The following is a 22927-nucleotide window of genomic DNA, read 5'->3' on the forward strand; positions in this document are numbered from 1 at the left end:
GTATCTGTATCTGTATCTGTATCTGTATCTGTATCTGTATCTGTATCTGTATCTGTATCTGTATCTGTATCTGTATCTGTATCTGTATCTGTATCTGTATCTGTATCTGTATCTGTATCTGTATCTGTATCTGTATCTGTATCTGTATCTGTATCTGTATCTGTATCTGTATCTGTATCTGTATCTGTATCTGTATCTGTATCTGTATCTGTATCTGTATCTGTATCTGTATCTGTATCTGTATCTGTATCTGTATCTGTATCTGTATCTGTATCTGTATCTGTATCTGTATCTGTATCTGTATCTGTACATATACCTATACATATACATATACATTATGATACCAACTTTGAAATCTGACAGCAACAAAACACAAACAGGCTGAAAGCATTTAACCAAACACACAAAATCGTTTACCTTAATTGGAAGGCATAATGAAATAATCATATACATAATAAATAGCAAATTATAGCCAAGCTAAACTTCATAAATTAACTACAAAATGGCCAAAAGGTATTATAAAAGCAGGTGGCCAAGCTGCCAGGTTGCCTGACAGGCAGTCGCAGGGGCAATCAAAGTCAGACCAATTGGCAGTCTCAAAGGGCTGGGCTCCATTTGCAGATGCCAAAAAGTGAAAATCGATGCTGACAGCTGTGGGCGTGGCTGCTGCTTAGCTACCTAAGTAATAGACGAAGACCGTGCACTGGGGAGGCTCTGGCAAATCTCTAATGTCTAATTAAAACACACTTTTCACTGTGTCACCTGTAACAGCTGCCGGAAGTGCAGCCAGATAGTTAACTGTAACAAATCATTTAGCAAACGTAGCTCAGACTGCAGATGGGGCAGCAGTTGCTGGCAGTTGGAAATGTTATTAGTTGCCAGTTTGCCAGTTGGCAATTGTCATTGGCTGCTGTCAAACGCCATGTGGCAGCAGCCCAGACAATAGCTGTGTTAGCGGCTGCAACAATGTGAGAGTGTGGGTGTGGGTGTGTGTGTGTGGGTGTATGTGTGGGTGTGTGCAGCAAGGTAATTGAACAACATTTGTTGAATGGCCTGGAACAAATTGCGGCATTGTGACAGAGACAGAGCAACAACGACTGAGACTGAGACAGAGACAGATACAGAGCATCTCTAACTGCTGCAGCAGCAGGTGTGGCGACTGTGCGTTCGCACTGTCAACGTCAGACAGGTGGCGTATTTCTATTCTATGCTTCTCGCTTTACTTTTTCAGTTCTTTTTATATCATTTGGGCTTGCGCCATGTGTGCTGCTGTCAACTGTCGACGTTTTATACCCTGCAAATCATAAAAGATGGCAACTGAACGGAATTGCCATAAACTTCGTCTTGGTCTGTCTCTTGGCACAGACAGACAGCCGCGGCAGTTACTTTACCAGCACTTTTTGATTAGCTTAAACGAATGGTTTAATTTGGACTAGAGTGTGTGCAGATGCGAGTCATTTTCATTATAGACCAATTGCTTAAGACTGTTTAAAAGATGAAGCTGAGAGTGCTCCGGATATCTGGCTGTGCTCGCTCTTTATATTCTGTCTTGAATTGCGATGGATACTGGGAAATAGATGAAAGGCCTTTGGGATTATTGATTTTTTTTTTTGTCTCCTCAACATTATCCATAGGCTTCAGATCTTCGACTTCAGATCTAGCATATGCCTTTCTTATAAACTGTATCTGACTTCTACTAGAATAGAATAATAAATTTGATTTGGTATTCAGTCTATGAAATTTTATAGTTCTCACTTCTTCGAGCGTGATGAAACTTTATGAAATTCCTCTGAAGGCCATTTGTTGTTATTGAAAGTAGTTTTATTCTGTGTGGGCTTGCATGAAAAATACATCTCTCGCTCAATCAATCGCTTTTACATCAGCCGCTTTTCTTCTGCTTGGCATTGACGGTGCGCTGCACATGGGCCGTGATGTGGCCTTGGAATAACTGCACACGCTGGCGACTGTAGCTGAATTGGACGGTAACGGGAGTTTCCATCATCACGGCGGGTATTAAACTCAAATCCAAACGAAAGCCGCGCAGATAGTACGGCTTGGCCCGCTCAAAGGGACACTGAGTTGGGAAATTGCTATAGCGGTCAAGCACTTGGCGTGCGATGCGCAGCAGCGGTATTTGATTCTTATTCGATAACAATTGGCAGCCATCGGTGGTCACATTGATCAGCACAAAGTTCATGGTACGGCGGGGCAAGATGATGACGATGTGGAAATCGTGCTCGTGCATCAGTTCCCTCAGTAAAAATTCCATGTGCAGGGTTCGCCGCTTGGGATTCTTGCTGAGACCACAGTGGACGCTCTCCAGCGGATTTTCCTCCTTTGAGCTGCTGTCGCTGTTGCATGTAAAATTCTCAAAATACAGCTCAAAGTCATTCTGCAATGGTATTGTGTGTGTGTGTGTGGGTGTGGGTGTATTTATATAAAGAGAAATATTAACTCTCGCGGATTACGTATACGCACCTTGGCCGCAGCCATTTGCAGCTGTTGATAGACACAAATCAAGGCAACAATTGCCCAGCGCGTCGGATGCATTTCAGCTCTTTATCTCACACTGAACTTGTTGAACAAGCAAACAATACCAAATACTGATTGTAAATTTCAATGCATTCACCCAAATCTCTAAATAATGGCCGCGCATATTGCCACCTGCTGAGGCGAGACTAATGAGCAATCGAACTAAAACAAGTCCATATACTAGTATATGTGAATTCTAATATGTAAAGCAAGCAACTTAATTGATTAATTTCATGCCCTGAATCAATGGAAAATGTTAATTTGGGGCAGTGGAAGTGTAATATGAAATTAAAAAAGAATATATAAAAAATTTGTTTATTTATTTAAGTATATTATACATTAATTTAATATATTTCTATATTATTCTTTTACATTATATTTTATAGAATAATTTTTCAATATATATAATATATATTAATAAATAAATAAATTTTTAATATAGAAATATACTAGTAAATCTTTTATTTAATATTATTTTTTTTTAAATATTTTTCTAATATATTTTCTATATTTTTTTCATACATATTTGAAATTTAAATTTTCCTGACTGCAAAGAAATTGCATTGAAAATCTAGCTTCTATTTTCTTTGGTCTACTGCACTAACCTGAGTGTATGCCATTTTCGATTAATTAATTTGATTAGCTATGCTCTCAAACTAGAAAATGTTTGCTTTCAAATATTTTTCGTATACCAAATATTTTCTCTGACATTCGGTGCAAAAAATGTTTCCCTATACAAAAGTTAGACCAATTGGTATCTGGACAAAATTCACAACGAAACTTGTTCATAAACTGACGAGCCATGTATTGATTTTTGGCCATGTTCCAGGAAATGTCTTGCTGTGCATCTGATTCTCGAAACTCAAAGGATGCCAGTGAATACCAAGAGATGGAGATGGAGAGCCCATATCACATGCAGCAGAATTTGTGTACTGTTGATTTAGTCAACAAATGGCCGGTCAATTAAGAGTTTTTTTTTTTTGGTCAAAATCTCAAAGAGATGTCTCTCTTTACTTTTTCTATAAATAGACTTAGAGTTTAAGCAATGTGTCAGCTGTAGGTTTTCCAAGTTTGATCAAATATATGTGTACTATAGCTTTAAAGCTAGATTTAACCATAGCTAGCCTCATACACTGCCTGCTAGAGTACTCTTTGCTTGTTTTCCAGCTAATTACCTCTATTTAAGCTTGTTTGCTTGTAAATGTAACATATGCATAGCCGCTCAATTGTATTTTAATCGAATTTGTGTATAAATTGAAATATAATTATTGTTAGGCAGTTATCAAAAAATCTCTCATGCATAGTAAAAAAGCCGTCTATAAATTTGTATATATATATTTTTTTATACAAAAAATTATAATTATTTACATTGGGTAATTAGTGCAGCAATTAATGCATAATTGTTTACATTGTATACAAAAAGTTTTAGTTGGCTTTTTTCACTGGAAATTTTCATGACTTTTTTTTTGCAAAACTCTCATTGTATGGCATAACCTTGTGTTACATTTTACAATGCGTATGTTTTTTTTTGTTGGCTAAGGTCAATAACGATGCTTGTTTAAAATGTGGTAAAAATTTATTATGAAGCTGCCTGGAAAGAATTTTTTTTATGCAGCTCTAATTTCAGCAGCTTGTGGCTAAGTTTTATTTATTTAGTTTATTTTTTTTAAACTTTTTTTTTATGCCTGTTCATTGTTCAGTGCCTGAATTTAATGCAAAGCCATCCAGGTTACATGAATGGCTGTCAATTAGCTGCTCAACGAACATCAGCTGGCATTCATAGCGCTGAACAAGCTGCTGCCAATGCGACAACTACTCTCGCTTTTCAGTTGAGAGAGAATCGCATCTCGTTAATGGCAATCAGTTCGTATAATGAGGTTTATCGCAACTTATGTTCAGCTTCAATGAGGCAGCACAAAAGGACGAGTAGTCCGGTAGTCCTTGCGGCCATTCGATACCCGGAAAACAAATCACTGAGTTACAACTATGCAAGTGGCATGTAGAGCCAACGGCCGTAATAAAATACAGTTATATACACGAGTATAAAAACGGTTAGAGCAATTTTCGGGTACATGTTGTGCCTTATGCATACCCTAATAGCGAAGGGTTATGATAACTTTTGACTGCTTAAGGTGAGGATTATGTATAGGGTAACTATATAAAGTTATTTTTATTATCAATTATTATACAAATAATTTATAGATAATATGCAGAAATTTAATTATTTATGGTTGTGAATATATAGATTACAAAGTATGGCAAGCTGGCTCGGTCATTGCCCGCTGAGCGCCTTTCTAAAATTACTTTGAAATCTGTGTAATATTTTTATTTATTCCTCACTCTATGACGCCCACCATATTGATAGAGCTCAATGAGCAATGAGCTCAAGAAAATATTATTTTGAAATCTCTCTATTTTCTTACTGAGCTGCAAAACCAAGGCATCTCTAAGGAGCTCATCATTTGGCTAGAGCTCGATGCCAGACGAATTCATTAGAATTGAACCTTACGCTGAAAGCAATCTCCGGAAATTCTCGACAGCCATTTCATGTCATTTGCTATGCCATATATAATGGCCTGTATGTAGTTAAAAAAAAAAAAAAAAAAAAAAAAAACAAGAGAATATCTTAAATTATGTATATATATTTTTAAATTTCTTTCTCTATGGTTTTTTTTTTTAGTCACTTCGTATTAAGCTACTTTCGTGAAACGTGATAGAGATGTCGCTATTAGCAGTTATAATTGAGTCTTACTTAATTATTAAGCTGCCATAACAAAAAGTTTATCTCTTGATAATTCGTTTATTTAAATATGTTTACATATATATTTACATATTTTGCTGTGTATAAGAGAGTATCCAATGAACACTCTGTCATATTGCGTTGCCCATACATAAAAAAAAAAAAAAAAATAAAATAAAATAAAAAAAATTGCGAAATGTATTATCGCCATTCCGTGCCGCGTTTTATGTAGCACGTGCCCAGTTTTTGCTCCCATATATATATATATATATATATGTGTATATATGTACACTGATATCTGTATAAATATATTGGAATTAAAAATGCCAAACGCGTTTCCATGCTACAAGAGCATTTAGCTTCCTGCTCCCAGCTTTTATTTTTATTATTGTTGTTCGGTTTTTGTTTTGTCCGCTGGCTAAAGTAAATGTGTGGAAGCACCCAAAGCTGTTAGCTTTCGACCTGGGCCCGCACCTGCAGCTACAGCTGCACCTGAACTGTGGTTGCAGATTTATTTGTGCAATCTATTTTAATGTTATTAAATTACTTCACTTCAAAGTGGCCAGATGCTCAGGCGAGCAAACAACGCGGCAAACTAACCAGCAGCTAGTCAATAGGCTAAGTAGTTTGCTTAACTCTTCAGCAGTTGGTTGAAAGCAAATTCATTTTTCATAGTATGGCATGCTTATTTATTCTACTTAAGTAATTGTTGTTATGGTATTTGTTATGTATAGGTGGAACTTATATATATTTAGTAAAGAGATGTTTTTAATTTACCTATGTTATTTATAGTATTTTAAGAATAATTAAAAAGGAGAAACTAAAGAGAAACAGTTAGAAAAATACTTACAGAAAAAAAATAGAATAAAATAAATGAAATATGTTTATATATATATATATATATATATATATATTATTATTTTATTTTATTATTTTATTTTATTTTTTTTCTGTAAATATTTTTCTGTTTCTCTTTAGTATTTCCTCTCAGTATTTATTTTCAGTATTTCTCCTCAGTATTTGCTCCGAGTATTTCTTCTCAGTATTTGCTCCGAGTATTTCTTCTCAGTATTTCTTCTCAGTATTTCTTGCACCGCACGACTGACCCCCACCACGAGGTCTGGCCGACTGAAGAAATGCTGTAGCTGCTGCCCTTTATAAAGGGCTACTTTCACTCAAAGTCTAAGTCGCTCTCAAATGGTCAACCCGAAGTCAGGGAGGGATCGTTGCAGCCGAACATTAAGTGACCGATGGTAGCACTCTCTGCTGCTGCCCACATATAAACAACTTAATTGATCTTCGATAGTTAGAGAGAGGCCGACGGAGACACAGACTGTGAGATAGAGAGGGAGACAGATATACAGGCAGACAATTACTTTAAAATTATATATATAACATATAATATAATCCACATTCAAATGTAATTTATTTATTTTTTATATTTTTTATTTATAACCATTAACTATAATTATAGGTATGAGCTAAGCAATTAAGGTCTTCGAATTGATATGTACATAATTAATATTATTTAATGAACTATATTTAATTTTTTTTGTTTCTTAATTTTTCTTATATATTCATGATTATATTAAGTAAATATCTCGTTTTTCATTTATTTTTCTGTATAGCTATGATATATTTAAATACATAATTTGTTATTTTAAATATTTAAATATTGTACAATTACACTCATGAAATATCTGAAGAGCTGCTACAATTCCGTGCAAACTTTAATATTTTTAACAATATTGTTTCTTCTTGGTATTCCTTTCTTTGATTTTGTCTTTTGGCTGAATGAAAAGGAAGTCTCTTTTATGTAAATTACTTTTTTATTATTTCCAGTGAAAAGGACTCTTGAAATAAAATCTCTTGTGTAGCTCTTCCTTTTCTTTAAATTATGCATGCATGCTGCTTTGCTGGAATTACCTATGCATTTTAAAAATTGCTCACATTCTGCAGTTGTTGAATTGATTTTTGGTTGCTTCTTCGTTTTCTTGCTATTTATATTGCCTCTACCATGTCCTGTGCTAGATATTTTGACCAACAAACCTTTTAACGTTAACGTGAACGTGAAGCATTCGCCTGCCAGTCTCAGCCGGTGCTCAGCCACACACTCACATGAGCACCAGCTGCTGAAGAGTGCTCATATCATCAGCCTAATCATGTGGAATAAGGCGGAAACGGAAATTGCATATACACACACACACACATGCACAGTTGTGGAAGTTGGCTGTCAGTTAGGGCATGTGATTGTGTGTGTGTGTGTTTATGGGTTAACCAGATTCAAGTTTCTATATGTTAGTAGTTACAGTTTCAAACTGTTTCACACACCCACAAACTCACACAGACACTCACACACACACCCACAACTGTTGCGGATATGTTGGATACGACATTGCTGCGGTTAGACATTTATGTCAAACATTTTAGTGTGCGGCAGGAAATGTTGCACGGAATTCGAGTTTGGTCTATTAATTAAAATTGCATTTGGTTTATAACTGCATTTCGTGAAAATTGTGGCCAAAATTTGCACCTGCCCATGCATATATCCCATGGGGTTAAGTTAGGTATTGCAATTATTGGCGCTGTGGGTGGCTGCTAACAGCCAGGAGGGCAACCTGCGTCATGTTATCAGCGTCGAGCACACATGGCACATTAGCTCTTATCGCCTCACTGCATTGTTTGTGGGCTTAGGCCGGCCGTCGTATTCAAATGACAATGGCTGATAATTAAAGTTGAAAATATTTGGTAAGGGATTTCGCAAATTGCAAACCGAAATATATATAGGCTCTGTGCAATTTTAATGCAGAGTTTAATTTGAATTGGAAACTTTTTGTTAAAGATGAGGTAACATGTAGTTAGCTCTTGGTTCGTAAATTTTTATTTCAAAGACTTTAGCTGTATAAATGAATTGAACAAAATTGTTTTTATTGATATCAGCAAGGTTCTATATAGGTTTATATAGAGAAAGTCGTTTTTTTTTCTTTTTTTTTTTTAAGAAAAAATTCTTGAAAAATTATGTTCATAAAATAATTGTTAAGCTATCCTAAAACTCCTCTTCTTACGGTTCTATATCTCATTAAAAAAAAAAAAAATAAATAAAAAAAAAAAAAAATTAATAATAATAAATAAATACAGACCAAAAAAAATTGCTTCTATATTTTAGAAAATATTTATTTATTTATTTATTTTTTTTAATTAATAAGTTGCTTTTAATATTTTAAAAAATATTTTCAATATATTTTTAGTCTATACTTTTAAAATTTAAAAATTTGTTTTTTCAATCAACATTTAAAAAATACTGTTTGTATATTTTTATATTAAAAAAATAATAAAAATAAAATAAATAAATAAATATGGTGAACATATTTTTTAAAGAATAACTAAAAATCCCTGATAAAAATCCAAAAAAAAAAAAAAAAACATTTCTTTAATATATATGAAACTGGCTTCTCCTTGTAAAGCTTTACGTTACCTCATTTAGCATTAAACAAGCCTAATTATTCATAATATCTTTCCTTACTGAACTCTAAATTTAAGCATTCCTTATTCTCGACACCAAAATCTGTCTTATTCGCAGCCAATGTCATTGGGTCATAACCATAAACCTTAATCAATTGCCACTGTGGGGCTATGTATGGAATGTCAATGTTGACTGATAAGAATCTAAACATTTGGCTAACCCTCGCTCGCGCTCACGCTGTCTCACACTGTCCATCTCTCTCTCTCTCTCTCTCTCTGCGTCACACACAAATACATATAAACGTAATCATTTCCCTTATCGCCTTTAGAAATTTAATGCCATTTACTCATTTTCCCATTCAATAATAAAAAATATTATATATAAACGATGCTTTCAGGCGCAACAGCTGTCAGTGTTGCGGTTGCTCGGTTATTGTTGCCTGCTGCTGTTGCTACTCAGGAAGTTTTTCTCTCTCTCTCTCTCATTTTTTTCTTACTTACTCAGCATTTATACCAACGTAGCACCTGAGTGCTAACCGCTGTTGCAGCTGCCTGTGCAAAAAAGCGTAAAGAAAATATTAAAACGTCAGTAAAATTGATGTTTTTCACATCGACTTTGGCTTATTGTGTTAAAGGGCTAACGAGCATTTTAAACTTGCCGCAAACTTTATGGCCCAGTAAATAGGTATAACATTGAAAGTTGTTAGCAATTAGTTAACTACAGCATAAACTATCTTCATTTGTGTTGAGCATAACTTTTTACTCTTAACATTTTCATGCTAATGTTTATTTATTATTTATTTATTGCTTTTAGGGCTTGAAATTTTTTTCTTATTTTTTTTTAATTTAAAAAATTTTTATTATTTTTTTATTATTTGATAATAAAGTTCTACACTTAATTTTTAAACACAATTTATAATTTATATTTTTAATAGGGCATTAAATGCTGCGAGGTCTGTCGATTTATAGGAAATAAATTTAAGTTTTATTTTATTTATTTATTTCTTATTTTATTTTATTTTTTTTTATAAATACATTATTATTTTTGATAAACATTTTTACAGAGTGCTTGAATGTCCACTATTGAAATTTCTACACATACTTTTCACACACAATTTATTATAAATATATACATATTTTTATTCAGCCGCTCTCTAACCACAAATTGTGGCCGCAACTGTAAATGTGAGCGCTGTGTGGCAAATGGAATTAATTTTTCTGTTTTTGTGTGCGTGTGTGTGTGTGTTCGTGCTGCCTGTTGCATAGTTGATAAACGACTTTAGTTGTACGTCTGGTGTGGCTACCAACAAGCCATCAACAAATCCGAGCATAACAATTGCGATTACGAAATGTTCTACAAAATGATTAACGGCTAAATTAACTTGTCAATTAAACTAATCGTCTGTCGTTTGTCTTTTGTATGGCTATAATTTTGCAGTTCTGCCCAGACCGTAGCGGCGCTACTTGAGGCGCACCGGCCATCAAGATTCCTATGCCAGCCCGCAAGGGGCTGTTAGCGCCCCAAAATACATTCCTGGACACAATCGCTACACGCTTCGATGGCACGCGTAAGTAGAATGAATTAAATATAAAATGCGAAGCAGCTGGGGGAAAGCGTTTGATATTAAAATAAATGTGCAAAAATAGATGCAACGGGAGGGGGCACGCATTAAATTTTATGTTTAAATATACTAAGCGTTTTAAATTTTATAAAAAAAAAAATAAATAAAAATAAATGGAAACAGCAACACATTTAAGAGATTTAATGCGAGATATGAGTAAACTTAAATTGCATATTGAATATTGGTTAAATTTTAGTTATAAAATTGAGCTGACTTTCGATATATTTTAGTAGCTTATATATATAGTTTATTGATAAGTCGAATTCTTTTCTCAAACTTAAATGAGCTCATAAAATATTATATTGTTGATTCGAGCCTGAACTCACAAATAAACTTTAAATTTCCTATTAATGCATTCTGTATCGATTTTCAAGTGAATAAAAAAACAGATTTTAAAGGTCCATGCGGGACTATTTACTTTTCCCTCCTTCCTGGCATTAAACATTAAACGTGACAGAATTATAATACTTCAATATACAGATGTATACACCCTTTTAGATAGTATTATAATTTTGTCACGCAATATATAAATATATTTATAGAGCTATCATAGCTTCCATTAACAAGTTGAAACTCTCTCACGGAGCTATTTGCACGTTTGACGACTCAGCAACAGCTATGAATGTACTGATTAATACTTTATGGGCATGAAAGTGCCTCCCGGCGGAAATGCGGAACAAAAATTGAGAATACCCAGAGCCAGGCATAAAAAGCAAAAGTTAAACGCTATTTACTTAGACATCCAGCTTGTCTTTATATATGTATGTATACTTGTATGTATATGTATATATCATTTTCAATGTATTATTTATGCGTGTTTTATTGAGCGGCCACTGACATAACGTAACATTACGCTATGTATATATGCATAAGCCAAAGCGGCATTTGGGTAGCTCATAAAAAATCTCACAGAGCTAAACGGGTGCATGCTGGGAGCGAAGCCACAGAAGAGTGGAAAATATATTCAAGCTGTGAGCCAGACAAAAGCAGGCAGCATATTGGCTAAAAGGGCGAACACACAGTGACAAGGACAATGCGTGTCCCAATTGAAATCTGCACTGTTAAATTAAAACTACATATGTGTGTATGTCTGTGACTGTGTGTGTGTGTGTGTGGTTGTGTCTGTGTGCTTATTGTCCTCTGTGTATTCTGTGTCCTGTGTCGCCTGGCAACGGCAAGCACAAAAGGCGCCGCCAGCACAAGGAAACTCGTAAAATGCTTTCCATTTGTCATAAGCTTTTCATTTTTAATTTTTCTGCTATATTTTTATTTTTTGTTTTTTTTTCTCTCTTTTTTATGCCAAATTTAACTGTCAACTTTTATGGCTTAAACAATGGAAATAACATTAGCTGACAACACGTAAATGCGTTTCATAATCAACTTGTTGATTATGCAATCGCTTAACCTTTTGACTCTGCCCGCCAGCGACATTTAGTGCACATCTGGCATCTCAATGGGAAACAGGGGCGTGGAACACGCTCTGCTTATGAGTTGTCATCTCATGTTTCCCAAATAAACGCCCAGACATGGGGAGGCAATAGTTTTTGTTTTTGAATTGTTTTCTGCTGCTGTTCGCATGTGTACATGAATATTATATTATGATGTATGTGAAGATTGTCATCTGTAGCAGTCGATGGGAGTTACAAAGTTTTCGGTTAGCTGCAAGAAGATTGATTGATGATAGATATGAGATGTTTCCATGTTATCTTGAAACTACTTTTTTCATTTGATGAGTTTTGTTGCCCTATATGATTTAAGATATGTTCGTTTATACGAAATGTTTGTGTTGTATTGCAATTCCTTTTCTTTTTCATTTTATTTGATTTATTTATTGTTTTGTATGTATATATAGTAGAATAGATGGCAAACTTCTTTTGATTAAAATAATTTAATAAATATATAAATAAATTTAATAAATAGAGTTAATTTTATATTAATTGTAACTTGTTAATAAATAAAGAAATAAATTTAATAAATACATTTTAAAATGTAATTTAATAAATTAATGAATTAATTAATTTAATAAATTAATTTATAAATTTTTTTAACATTTAATTTTAAAAATTAATTTTATTAAATTTTAATAATTAATTAATTAAAAAAATTTACATATTTAAATTCAATAAAAGTTTGCGCTGCTAACTATTTTTGCTACTACAATTACCTTTCTACGCAATTCTCAAAGAATAAGCTTATAGTTTATACCAAAGATAAATGTACTAAAATTAGCATAACAAACCAAGTTTTATTGCTCAATTTACAGCCATGATAAATTAAATTAAGTAAATTAATAATGTACTTAATCATATCTATTTGACTAAATCCTCTTTGCGCTGCTGTAGCTTATGCCTTATGAAGTCTTGCGCCCCCCCACAAATGTACCTCTATTTATAATTAATGTCTGTCTTGGCTGACCTTAGCAGCACTCGCTTAATTAATAATTCTGGTGACCTTAAGTAACACTCGCATATTTTGATATATCTCACACGTAAGGAACAGTCGACAGGCAATAATTTTTAGTGCTGGCAAAGCCTGCAAGTGATTTGTCTGCTGGGCGCACATGGCGTATGATTGTTGTTGTACGCAAGTTTAATGCGTTGATAAAGTGCGCAGCGCCATAGACATAAATTTCCCATCCATATAAATATATATATCGTACATATATGTATTTAATTTTTGACTAGTCAGCAGCAGCTGAAGCTGAGTGCGGCCCAGTCAAGTGTTTAATGTGCCCAGAATGTGGCCGGCAGCCAAGAATGTGATTTATCTTGGGCCAGTTAACTTTGTAATGCTATCAAAAATGATTATTAACAATATTCATGCTGGCTGTGTGAAACATTTACATTGCATTTGCTGCTTGTTAGCTCTTGTGTAGATCGATTATTGCATTTCTGAATGGGGCTGAGTAAATGCAAATTGATATTTATGCTTTAGCTATTCATAGCTCTGGCTGCATGCATGTGTGCTCCGTATTATTTATACAGAATTGCTTAAGCCAGGGGTTGCGACCCCATTGACAGCTGCGCTTTTAATAGACTTTTAAACAGTTGCGTTAATTTCTCCCCATAAAGCTAAATAAATATTGGTGTGATTAAATTCAAGTGCATTAGCTTAAACGAACTTAAGAGTTGATGAAGCATACGCGTCGTATGCGTAATATTTATTTCAGCTATCAGAACTGTATGTGAAAATTCTTAAATTTTCTGTAAACAATATGAAATATCAAGGTTTTAATCATTTTTTTTCTACTATTTTTCTTTTATTGTAAACAAAAATACGTAAAATCATTTTCATGTTTTCATATTTAAGTTTTTCTCTTTTGGGTATTGGCAAGGCAGAAACAAAGAAAACATAAAAATAAGCTTTTGTTTTTGTTTTTTACGTCCAGCTCGGAGACAGCGCAGAGTGAGCGAATTGAGCATAGCTGAATTTTAATTAAATTTGTTTTTTGTGTGTTGAAAATGAAAATATTTGTTATTTGTTTTATTTCAAATAAAATGCAGTGGAAAAATAACAAAGGTCAAGCGCTTAAGTTAAGTAATTATTATGGAACTCACTTATTTATGAAGTCAAATAAAAAATGATGAAATGTTATATATGTATGTATATATATGTATGTATGTATATAAATTTCGTCTGTCATTTCACACTCTCTCCCTCGCACTCTCTCACTGTCCTTCAATTTTCTTTTGCAGATTCGAATTTTGTGCTTGGCAATGCGCAGGCAAATGGCAATCCAATTGTTTATTGCTCGGATGGGTTCGTGGACTTGACAGGATATTCACGCGCGCAAATTATGCAAAAGGGTAAGACAATTGAGCTAAGAGCGACGCCGACCGAACTTGACTGACTGTCAAATTGACGGACAGCAACAAGCTGCTTCAACACTTCAATACTCAGTTGAATGTATTTGTACATTTTATTCAATTGTTTGCCAACGACGATGACGACGACGACGACGACGACGACAACAACAACAATCATGCGAAAATGAATGAACAACAACACAAAAACAGGCTGTTCATGTCATTTCCTTTACGGGCCGGATACAAAGGAGGAGCACAAGCAGCAAATTGAGAAAAGTCTTTCAAATAAGACGGAACTAAAGTTGGAAGTTATTTTCTACAAAAAGGAAGGTAAGACACTGGCAACAATAGCAACAACAACAAAAACAAAGGAAGCTAAACACTTGCCCAGCAAATTGTGAGAAATTTTTGCTGTAAATTGTTTTCATTTTTAATTAAAAGCATTTCTTTTTTCTGTTGTTGTTGTTGTTTTTGTTGTTGTGATGCTGCTGTTGTTTCAAGTTCATTTAGCATTTGAGGTAATTTGTGAGCAACAAAGAGGAAATTACATGCTCCAGCTGTTTGCGGCAGCTAAAACGCAAAAGATGCCAAGTTGCTCCTGCTGCTCCTGCTGCAACAGCTGACAACAGGCTGCGGTCAGGTTTAGACAAATTCGTTAAAGTTTCTTTTGAAATTGAGAGAGGGCACAATGTGATTGAGTGGAGATTAAATCCAGTTATGAGAGCAAATTGGATATATCCTATTGAAAATCATAATTTATTTATGCTTAAGCTGGAAATATTTCAATGAGCTTTAAGAGACTTTCAGTTAATATTTCTTTAGTTCAGTGTATTCAGTTTTTAGTGCAAGCCTGAAAATTTTCTTGAATGAGCTTTTAAGTGTTCTTCTTCATAAAATTGTTTACAAAAATTTAGCTTATTCCACATTCACTGAATTAGTATATATTAAGAATATAAACAGTATTTCTATGGCTGCATTTCATTCTAGATAATCAAAGTTGAAAACAGATTCTAACTATATGAAAGCTTTACAGCTGCGGCAGTTGTGGCCTTCATAGAGTGGATGAAACTATGGCTAACAGAATTTTAAAGCATAGTTAGCGAAGTTTTAATGGTAGCGCACTATTGACTGCAAGCTGCAGAGAAGAGAGAGAGGGGAAGACAGAGAGAGAGCCGTCTGAACTAATTCTAAGTTTTAATTGGGGCATAGCGCAGCGGAATGCATTAAGTAAACGTAGATATTGGCCGACTGTGTATAACTAGACTTTTTGTTTAGGCTTTAGATAAAGCTGGAATTCCTATTTTGTATTACCTATAAGCATTTGCATTAAAACACAGTTTTCCACAATTATTAGACAACACTTTTCTTCGATGAAATTTATGCAAGCTTAAGCTTTCAGGAGTCTATCAAGCTAACATAATTTCACGCCTGCCACGATAAAAGAAGCTCAAGGCCTAGTTTGATCTGTTGAGGCGCTGGGAAATTGTTTCCTAATCCACTGTGGCATATTCCTGGCTCATGAAAGTCTCACTTTCAGCAAGAGTCATCTAAGCATGAGCTGTGTGTGTGTGTGTGTGAGGATATCTGTGTGTCTGTGTGTGTGTGAGTGAGGCAACCGCAGCCAACTTAAAAGCTGTGGCCTGCCACATGAGAGGAAATTGTGCAAAGTTTTGAAAAACAGCTGCCAAAGGATTATCACAATTGCTGGCCAAACAACAGCAGCCACAAAAACAATATTAACAACAACAACAACAACAACAGCAACAGCAACAGCAACACAATTGTGTAATAAGTGAAAAGCTGTAAGTCAATTGTGGCACACGTCCACGTGCGCCGATTGCACAAAAAGTTTTTGTTTGCTGGTAAACCAGCAACAGTCAGCAGGAGTCGGGTGGAGGGAGGAGGAGGCGGTGGTGCTACTGTCAGTGGCTCAAGTGTTTGCCCCTGGCATTCGGCTATAGCCGCTTTTAACCATCTTCGTATTGACTTTTAATTTAAGATACAGCCTGCTGCTGCTGCTGCTGCTCCTCCTCCTGCTCCTGCTCCTCCTGCTCCTGTTGCCGCATCAATTTTCCGGTGCGTGGCTCGCATGAGCTTGACTTTATTGAGTTAGAGGGGCTTCGCCTTGAACTAGTTTCCATTGGCAGCAGCAGCAGTAACCGCCTGTGGTTTCTCGCTGTCTCCCAGGAGCAGAGGTTATACACACACACACCCATACACCCATACCACACTCAGCCACTTGTTGTGTGTGCGCACAAAACAATAAATTTGTTCGCAGCATTTTTGCACGTTCTCATCGCGTGTTTCACATTATTTTATTTCAATTTGTTTTTTGTTGTGCTTTAATGAAGTCACGATTAATCAGCCAAGTGGCCAAAGGCTAAGGCGGGCTATTAAATATTATCCACGCGCCATTCTAACAAGTTTTCCAATTTGCACTTCGTTTAAGCAACTTTTAATTGATAAATAGCCCCATCTATTATTATTAATTATTAATATTATAAATTATGCAGCAATTTGTAATTAAAACTCTTGGCGGCGATTAATAATTATGGTTTAATCAAATTGATATGCAATCATTTGCTGCATAACATTAAATGTTAATTAACATTCGCTTTGTCGAGTCAAAGTTTTAAAGTGTTTTGCTAACAGAAAAAAAAAAAAAAAACAATCAAAAATATGCAGCAAAACCTCAAATTGTTCAACCACAAATGAAAATGGCGGTCAAATGCAGTTGGAAATTTGTCGATTCAATTTTATATGGTCCAATGAAATTGTTAAAAGCTATTTGAATGAAAATAATAAAGTCGATATGTATGTCTGTTTATTTGTTGGTTGTCCGCTTTGAGGCAATAGAAAAAGTAAATAAATAAATATATTTTATTGTCTTTCTGCAAAATGAAGAATTTATAAAGAGTATATTAGTTTTACTATTCTTGTTGTGAGGTCATCCAAGTGTGGGTATATAATATGTATGAATATGAGGCAATAGCAAAAAAAGTATAATTTATTGTCGTTCTGTTTATGAAGAGTTTATTAGTTTTGTGAACTGCTCTTCTTTAGAGTTGGACTTGTTGGGATAAATAATATATTTGTGGATATTCTCGAAAGATATGAATATTCATTCTATTTTAAAATATATTTTTATATATATTTAAATATGATATGAAAAATATGATTTTTTTTCGAATTTTAGATATTTTATAAAGATTTTTAATAATTTAATTTAAATAAGATTTTTAAAATAATATATAGAATTTACTATATCAATCATAAATAAATTAGATTTATTTTTCTCAAAGTGTGTATATAAATTGTGAGTTTTGAGAAACACTCGAGGGATATTTGCAAGTTCTGTAATAAATACATATATTACAGCTAGCAAGGAGTATTCATTTGATATATTTGAATCGTTTATGGAGGGTATATAGGAAATGCATCTAATGCATAATATAGAAACTGAAAGTGTTTTATCTCTCACAGTTGCAGTGTAAAACTCAACAAGATTCCTTACTCAATTCAACAGTAATACACGTTTCCTTCAAATATTTCTCACTATTATATGCTCTGTTAATTTAGCCAACCTCACCTTTCCAGTTTCATTAAATTTGGTGAGCTTTTTGCACTTCCTTGTGTCTGTTCTACTATTTTTGTGTTTACTCAGAAACGTCTTCTCCATGGACAGCAGCATCAAAGCAATGCTCGCTTAAATACTACCCAACATAATAGACCTTGGCTCGACTGCCACACCTCCTTCTGCTGTGCAGACAAAGCCGTCTTTAGCATCGCTCAAATAGCTGTAGCTGTTTACATCAAACGTTCGCCATGGTCACTAAATCTGCTTTGCAGCTATTCAACTTAAATGCGCGCTATTTACCGTTTATTATGATTATATACAGCTATTTTGTGTGAGTGTTGGCGTGTGTGTGTTTGTGTATCTGTGTATGTTTTTTTTCAGTGTTTATAGCTGGCAACAGAGACCTGTGCCGTGGCCAGGGTCACTTTAATTAATTAACACGTCAATGTCATAATTTATCTCTCAATCCAGGTGCGCCCTTTTGGTGTCTGTTTGACATTGTGCCCATTAAAAATGAGAAGCGCGAGGTGGTGCTCTTCCTGGCTTCCCACAAGGACATCACGCACACAAAGATGCTCGAGATGAATGTGAACGAGGAGTGTGATAGCGGTAAGTATGCCATGCTTGATAGCTTAAATGACAAGAAATAAAGCAACTCAATATATTATATTATAAATACTGTATAAGCCACATAGCAAATGCATTTTCGCGCACAAAGTATCAAGCAAGCATTATTAACAATTGACACGCCCACACTAAAAATGCACAATCAACTGTTAATACACAAAGCACAAATCACACGCGCCCCAAGTTAAATAATCCATAAACGAATAAAACAACAACAAATGTGAAAATATTTGAAAAATTGGTTTAGCAAAATGTCTTGTCAGAAGGCGAATCATGATATATGTATAAATGACTCTCATCGTGATATGAGCATATACATACATATATGTCTATATATATTGTCATATATATGTACATATATCAAACGTTGTCACGCCTGTCTGCGGTTGCTCTGTGTGCTGCTCACATTTTCTTGTTTCATTTTGTATACCCATTGAAAATGGGAAATCAGGGTATATATAATTTTTGCGAAGGAGGCGTGACAGAAGCTCTATATATGGCAGAAGCGGTATATATACTACTGAACTGAATGACAAGATGAGTTGATCTAGTTAGTCCGATTGAACGTAGATATCTAGATATCTCCCTAACTAACATTCTATATCAACTGTTTATCGATAACTCTTTATTATCGATAGTAATCGATCTTTTTTTATACTGCTAGCGTTGGAGACTTCAGAATTTTTTTTTTGTGTGCGTTATGTTTGCATAAATTAAATATTAAGAGAATGCAATATGCAATATCAGCTCTATGCTAGGTTCAGGTGAACTTCTAGTCGAGCAGTCTCGACGAGAGCACTCTTAGTGTTTTTTATTTCTCTGTCATGTCAACTTTATTTTTGACTGACTTTTTGGTTAACCTCTTCGTGTTTCGTTAGTTAACAGCATTTTTGATTTTTCCTTCTTTTTGTGGAATGCTTTGAGCTTGTGCATATAAATATTTAACTCGAACTCTGTGCACTTTTCTTTTTTTGAGTGTTTTTAATTCCATTTTGTCAACTTTTCGACTGAGCTGTGGTTTTTTTTAATACCTTATGCTAACGGAGATTTGATAAATTTTCCATCACGTAGTTGCCTAATGGGATTAACTCAACTTAAAGTGATATTTAAAGTTGGGTTTAATACCAGCAAAGCATAAAATGAGATTTGTTTGAAGTTGATTCAATTTATGTATATTTTACTTAATTCAAGTTTTTTTTTAATATTTGAATTTTGTTTTTGCTATTGTATATATTTTTCATTGCTTAAATTTAGATCTATAACTATTTTTATCTGCTGTTAATTCAATTTTAGACTCAAATTAATTTTTAAAAATATATAAATTAATTGATTGAAATATTTAAGACTTTATCGTTTTTATTTTATTATTTAATACAAATTTTATTTCTATTTGTTCTCCTCTGAATTCAGTCTAAAATTGCAAAGTTTCCACTCAATATAAATGTATTCAATGTATTGAATTTTAAATATAGAATACATTTTACAATCGGATTATCCCTGTATTCATTTTAGTTTCAATTTAATAGCAAATTCATTTTAGTTTCAATATAATTTATTTATTTTCTGTAAATGAAATGGATATTCAGGTAATAAAGCTTTAGCTTTGATTTGAATTGAAATAACGTCAAATGAAATAAATATTTAATTTGTCAATAATTTAGTTGTCATTAAGCATGTTGAGCGTCGTCAGGAACCCAATTAGGCCTCCAACTATTACTCACCTGCGTTCGGTCGACCCGATTACGCATTAAATATGCTGACAACCGAATTTACTGAATTAGCTTAGTCTGAATAATACAGCGAGGGCTGTGAATTAAGCAACTTGCATGCTTAAATATTGATGTGCAGGCAGACAATTCTCAAAGAAAAGGATGACAGAGGGAGAATGAGAGAGAGAGAGAGAGAGGGAGAGAGGGACTAAAACAATTGCAAACAGAAAATGCCAAGTGAATTGTTTGGATTGTGCGCATGAAGTGAATTTATTCGCGTAGGTCATTGCGCATTCAACTAATGCGGATTAGTGAGCGGACTGGGTAAATTATTGGGTACATAACTAAGGTCTGGAGGGTTTTGGCTTGTGGACAGATCCCTGGCATTGTTTAGCTGCCTTGCACTCTGACGTTTTCTGGCTGCTTTCATTTGCAGTTTTATTAGCATCATTATTCAGCAGTCGCGGCTTTGTTGTCACTGCTCTTGACTCTTGACTTGACTCGACTTGTCTCGACTTGTCTTGAGCTGCTCCGGTCTGGTTTGGTCTGTCGTCTGTTCTCTGTTTCCTGTTTGTGGTTTCTGTGGGCTTGTGCACTCATGCAAAGCTTTGACAGGATGAGCAGCTCAAAACAAACAAACGCTCGTTCACAGTTTTCACTCAGCTTGAAATGAGCACTTAAAATACTTTTCTTTTTTTTTTTTATTTCTCAGATTATTACAAAAATAAATTGTAAAAATTCAAGTTTATCTGCAGCTGTTGCATGCGCATTGGCCAGAGGGTTTGGAATGTGGTTTGACTTTCCAGCTGCTTAACATGCATTTGCTTCTGACAGCACTTGAGCGCATGTAATGCGGTTAATATGCAGGAAATTTGCAATTTATATTGCATTAATTACAGCGTGTGTCCAGTGGCATTTCTTGCAGATGCTTGCGAGTCTGGCAAAGGAATATGACATAATCATATATCATTTTGTTGGCGGCTTCTCCTTTAGCATATTTAATTGAATTGATTGTAAATTGAATTTAATTTTTATGGACACTTTTTTGCGATATTAATCAGTAAACTTTTAAATTATATGCAAAATTTTACAGCATAAAATTTTGTTGCATATTGATTTAACACATATTTAATAATTTTTTTAAATTACATAATGTTGGTTAACTGCCGTATACGTAATATAAGTCAATTTTTAAGAAACAGTTAAAGGTCTTGAATTTTCAAGGCAAAGGCAAATTAATAATTTAATATGCAATTACGTATAGGTAAAGGTAGATATAAAGAGTTCCAGTGCGTATACGTGATATTTGCAATTGCCTGGATTCATCAATTTGCAAGCAAAATCTCTTCTCTTTTATGGATAGCCTTAAGCTATTGTCTGCTGCGATATAAATGCCAATTGCAGACACCTATGCGACGTATGCGTAATAATTTGAAGTATTAAAAGTTTATCTTGCAGAAGAACTTAGCGCTGAAGCACTTTGAATTAATTACGAACTTTTGTCACATTAAGTCGTAAAAGATTTAATATTGTGTGTACATATGTCAGACACATTGCGTATACGTAATACACATTCTTTTGAGCTTAACATTTAAGCTAGATATTTGCTGGTTAAATGAAGAGAGTAGAGCAAATTTATTGTGTTATGTATATATTTTATTGAGGCCTTTAAGATTTAAACGCCGAATCTGCAAATATTTATCCAGCTTATTACGTATACGTAATATAAATTATGGCTCACTCCTTTATTTAGAGAAAACTGTCTACTACACTGTCGGCATCCTCTCTCACATTAATGCGCATCAGCGTACACACGACGTATACGTAATCCGGCGAAAATACACATCGGTAATAATATTTAATTACAAAACATTGACATTTGCCGTAAATCTGTCACGCTGGCTCGCACATTGAGTGGGCAATTGACATCAGCGTTGCGGTTTGTCAGAAAGCCAAGCGCCATGTGAAATGAAATATGCACACAGAGTGAGGCCAACAAGTAATTAGGCTGTAAATTTGTAAGGAATTTGCCACGTTTGATGTGGCCGATGAGCCGAGCTTCGCAGGCCAATTGAATTATCATTCGCAGCGACAGTTGTGTGTGAGCGAGCCACGGCCAGCGACAGTTCAAATGACCGTCATTTTACACATCATTAGGCCTGTCAGGAATGCGGCTGGAGCTACACTTAACAATTTTTCGCCAGTGCGGCATGTGCGACATTTTTTTTATATATAAGCAATTTTTTTCTTCGGCATTTGCCACACTCGACTGAATCGCGCATATTTTGCAGTTGCTTTGCCATATTTCTGTTTTGCCCTTCAATACACTTTATTTTCGTTGCTTTTGGAGTTGTTTTCTGTATGCGTGGAGCGTACGAAACGTGCGGCTCCAATTTTTGGGGGCGATGGTAACTCCAAAAAAAAAAAAAAAAAAAAAAAATGTTGGTAGCCCGCGGCCCGGATCATTGAGTAGGTGCCTGGCAGGTTAATTGGCATTTCGATATGACAGCTTCGCAGGGTACTCCGGCTCGCTTTCGGGGTTTTTGAGCCTCACACTGGACTAGGGTCTGGGTCTGTGTTTGGGTTTGGGTTTGGGACTGCGTCAGGATTTTGGCTTCGAAATTGAAATCAAATTTGTTACGACTGCTTTTCGAGAGATATCTACGAAAAGTAGTTGCAGCTATGTTTGAATACCCTTTGGGGTGAGAATGGATATAAATATAATTAAAAAAACTATAATATTATATTCGTATAATTTATTAATTTTATAGTGCGTCTACCTATATAATTATATATATAGAATTTTTGATAACTTTTTATGCACTTTTAAAATTTCTTAATTTTAAAATTAT

At 34.5% G+C, this 22927-nt stretch overlaps 2 protein-coding genes across 2 annotated transcripts in view; one reads left to right on the plus strand and one right to left on the minus strand.

Annotated features, from left to right (window-relative positions):
• LOC6579128 (potassium voltage-gated channel subfamily H member 8) overlaps positions 1-22927 on the plus strand; it is a 77567-nt gene that overhangs the window by 25118 nt on the left and 29522 nt on the right. The window contains exons 2-5 of the mRNA XM_032729701.2: positions 10173-10302; positions 14052-14162; positions 14373-14492; positions 18211-18348. Coding sequence (XP_032585592.1) covers positions 10227-10302; positions 14052-14162; positions 14373-14492; positions 18211-18348 — 445 coding nt within the window. The 5' untranslated portion in view covers positions 10173-10226. The remainder of the gene's footprint in view (positions 1-10172; positions 10303-14051; positions 14163-14372; positions 14493-18210; positions 18349-22927) is intronic.
• Positions 1880-2571, minus strand: LOC6579127. The gene is made up of 2 exons (XM_002004988.2): positions 2479-2571; positions 1880-2392 (listed from the first exon to the last, which is right to left on the minus strand). Exons 1-2 carry the CDS (start codon positions 2548-2550, stop codon positions 1880-1882), a joined length of 585 nt encoding a protein of 194 aa, XP_002005024.1. The 5' UTR covers positions 2551-2571.

Source organism: Drosophila mojavensis, unplaced genomic scaffold (assembly GCF_018153725.1).
Source record: "Drosophila mojavensis isolate 15081-1352.22 unplaced genomic scaffold, ASM1815372v1 contig_80, whole genome shotgun sequence".
NCBI lineage: Eukaryota > Metazoa > Arthropoda > Insecta > Diptera > Drosophilidae > Drosophila > Drosophila mojavensis.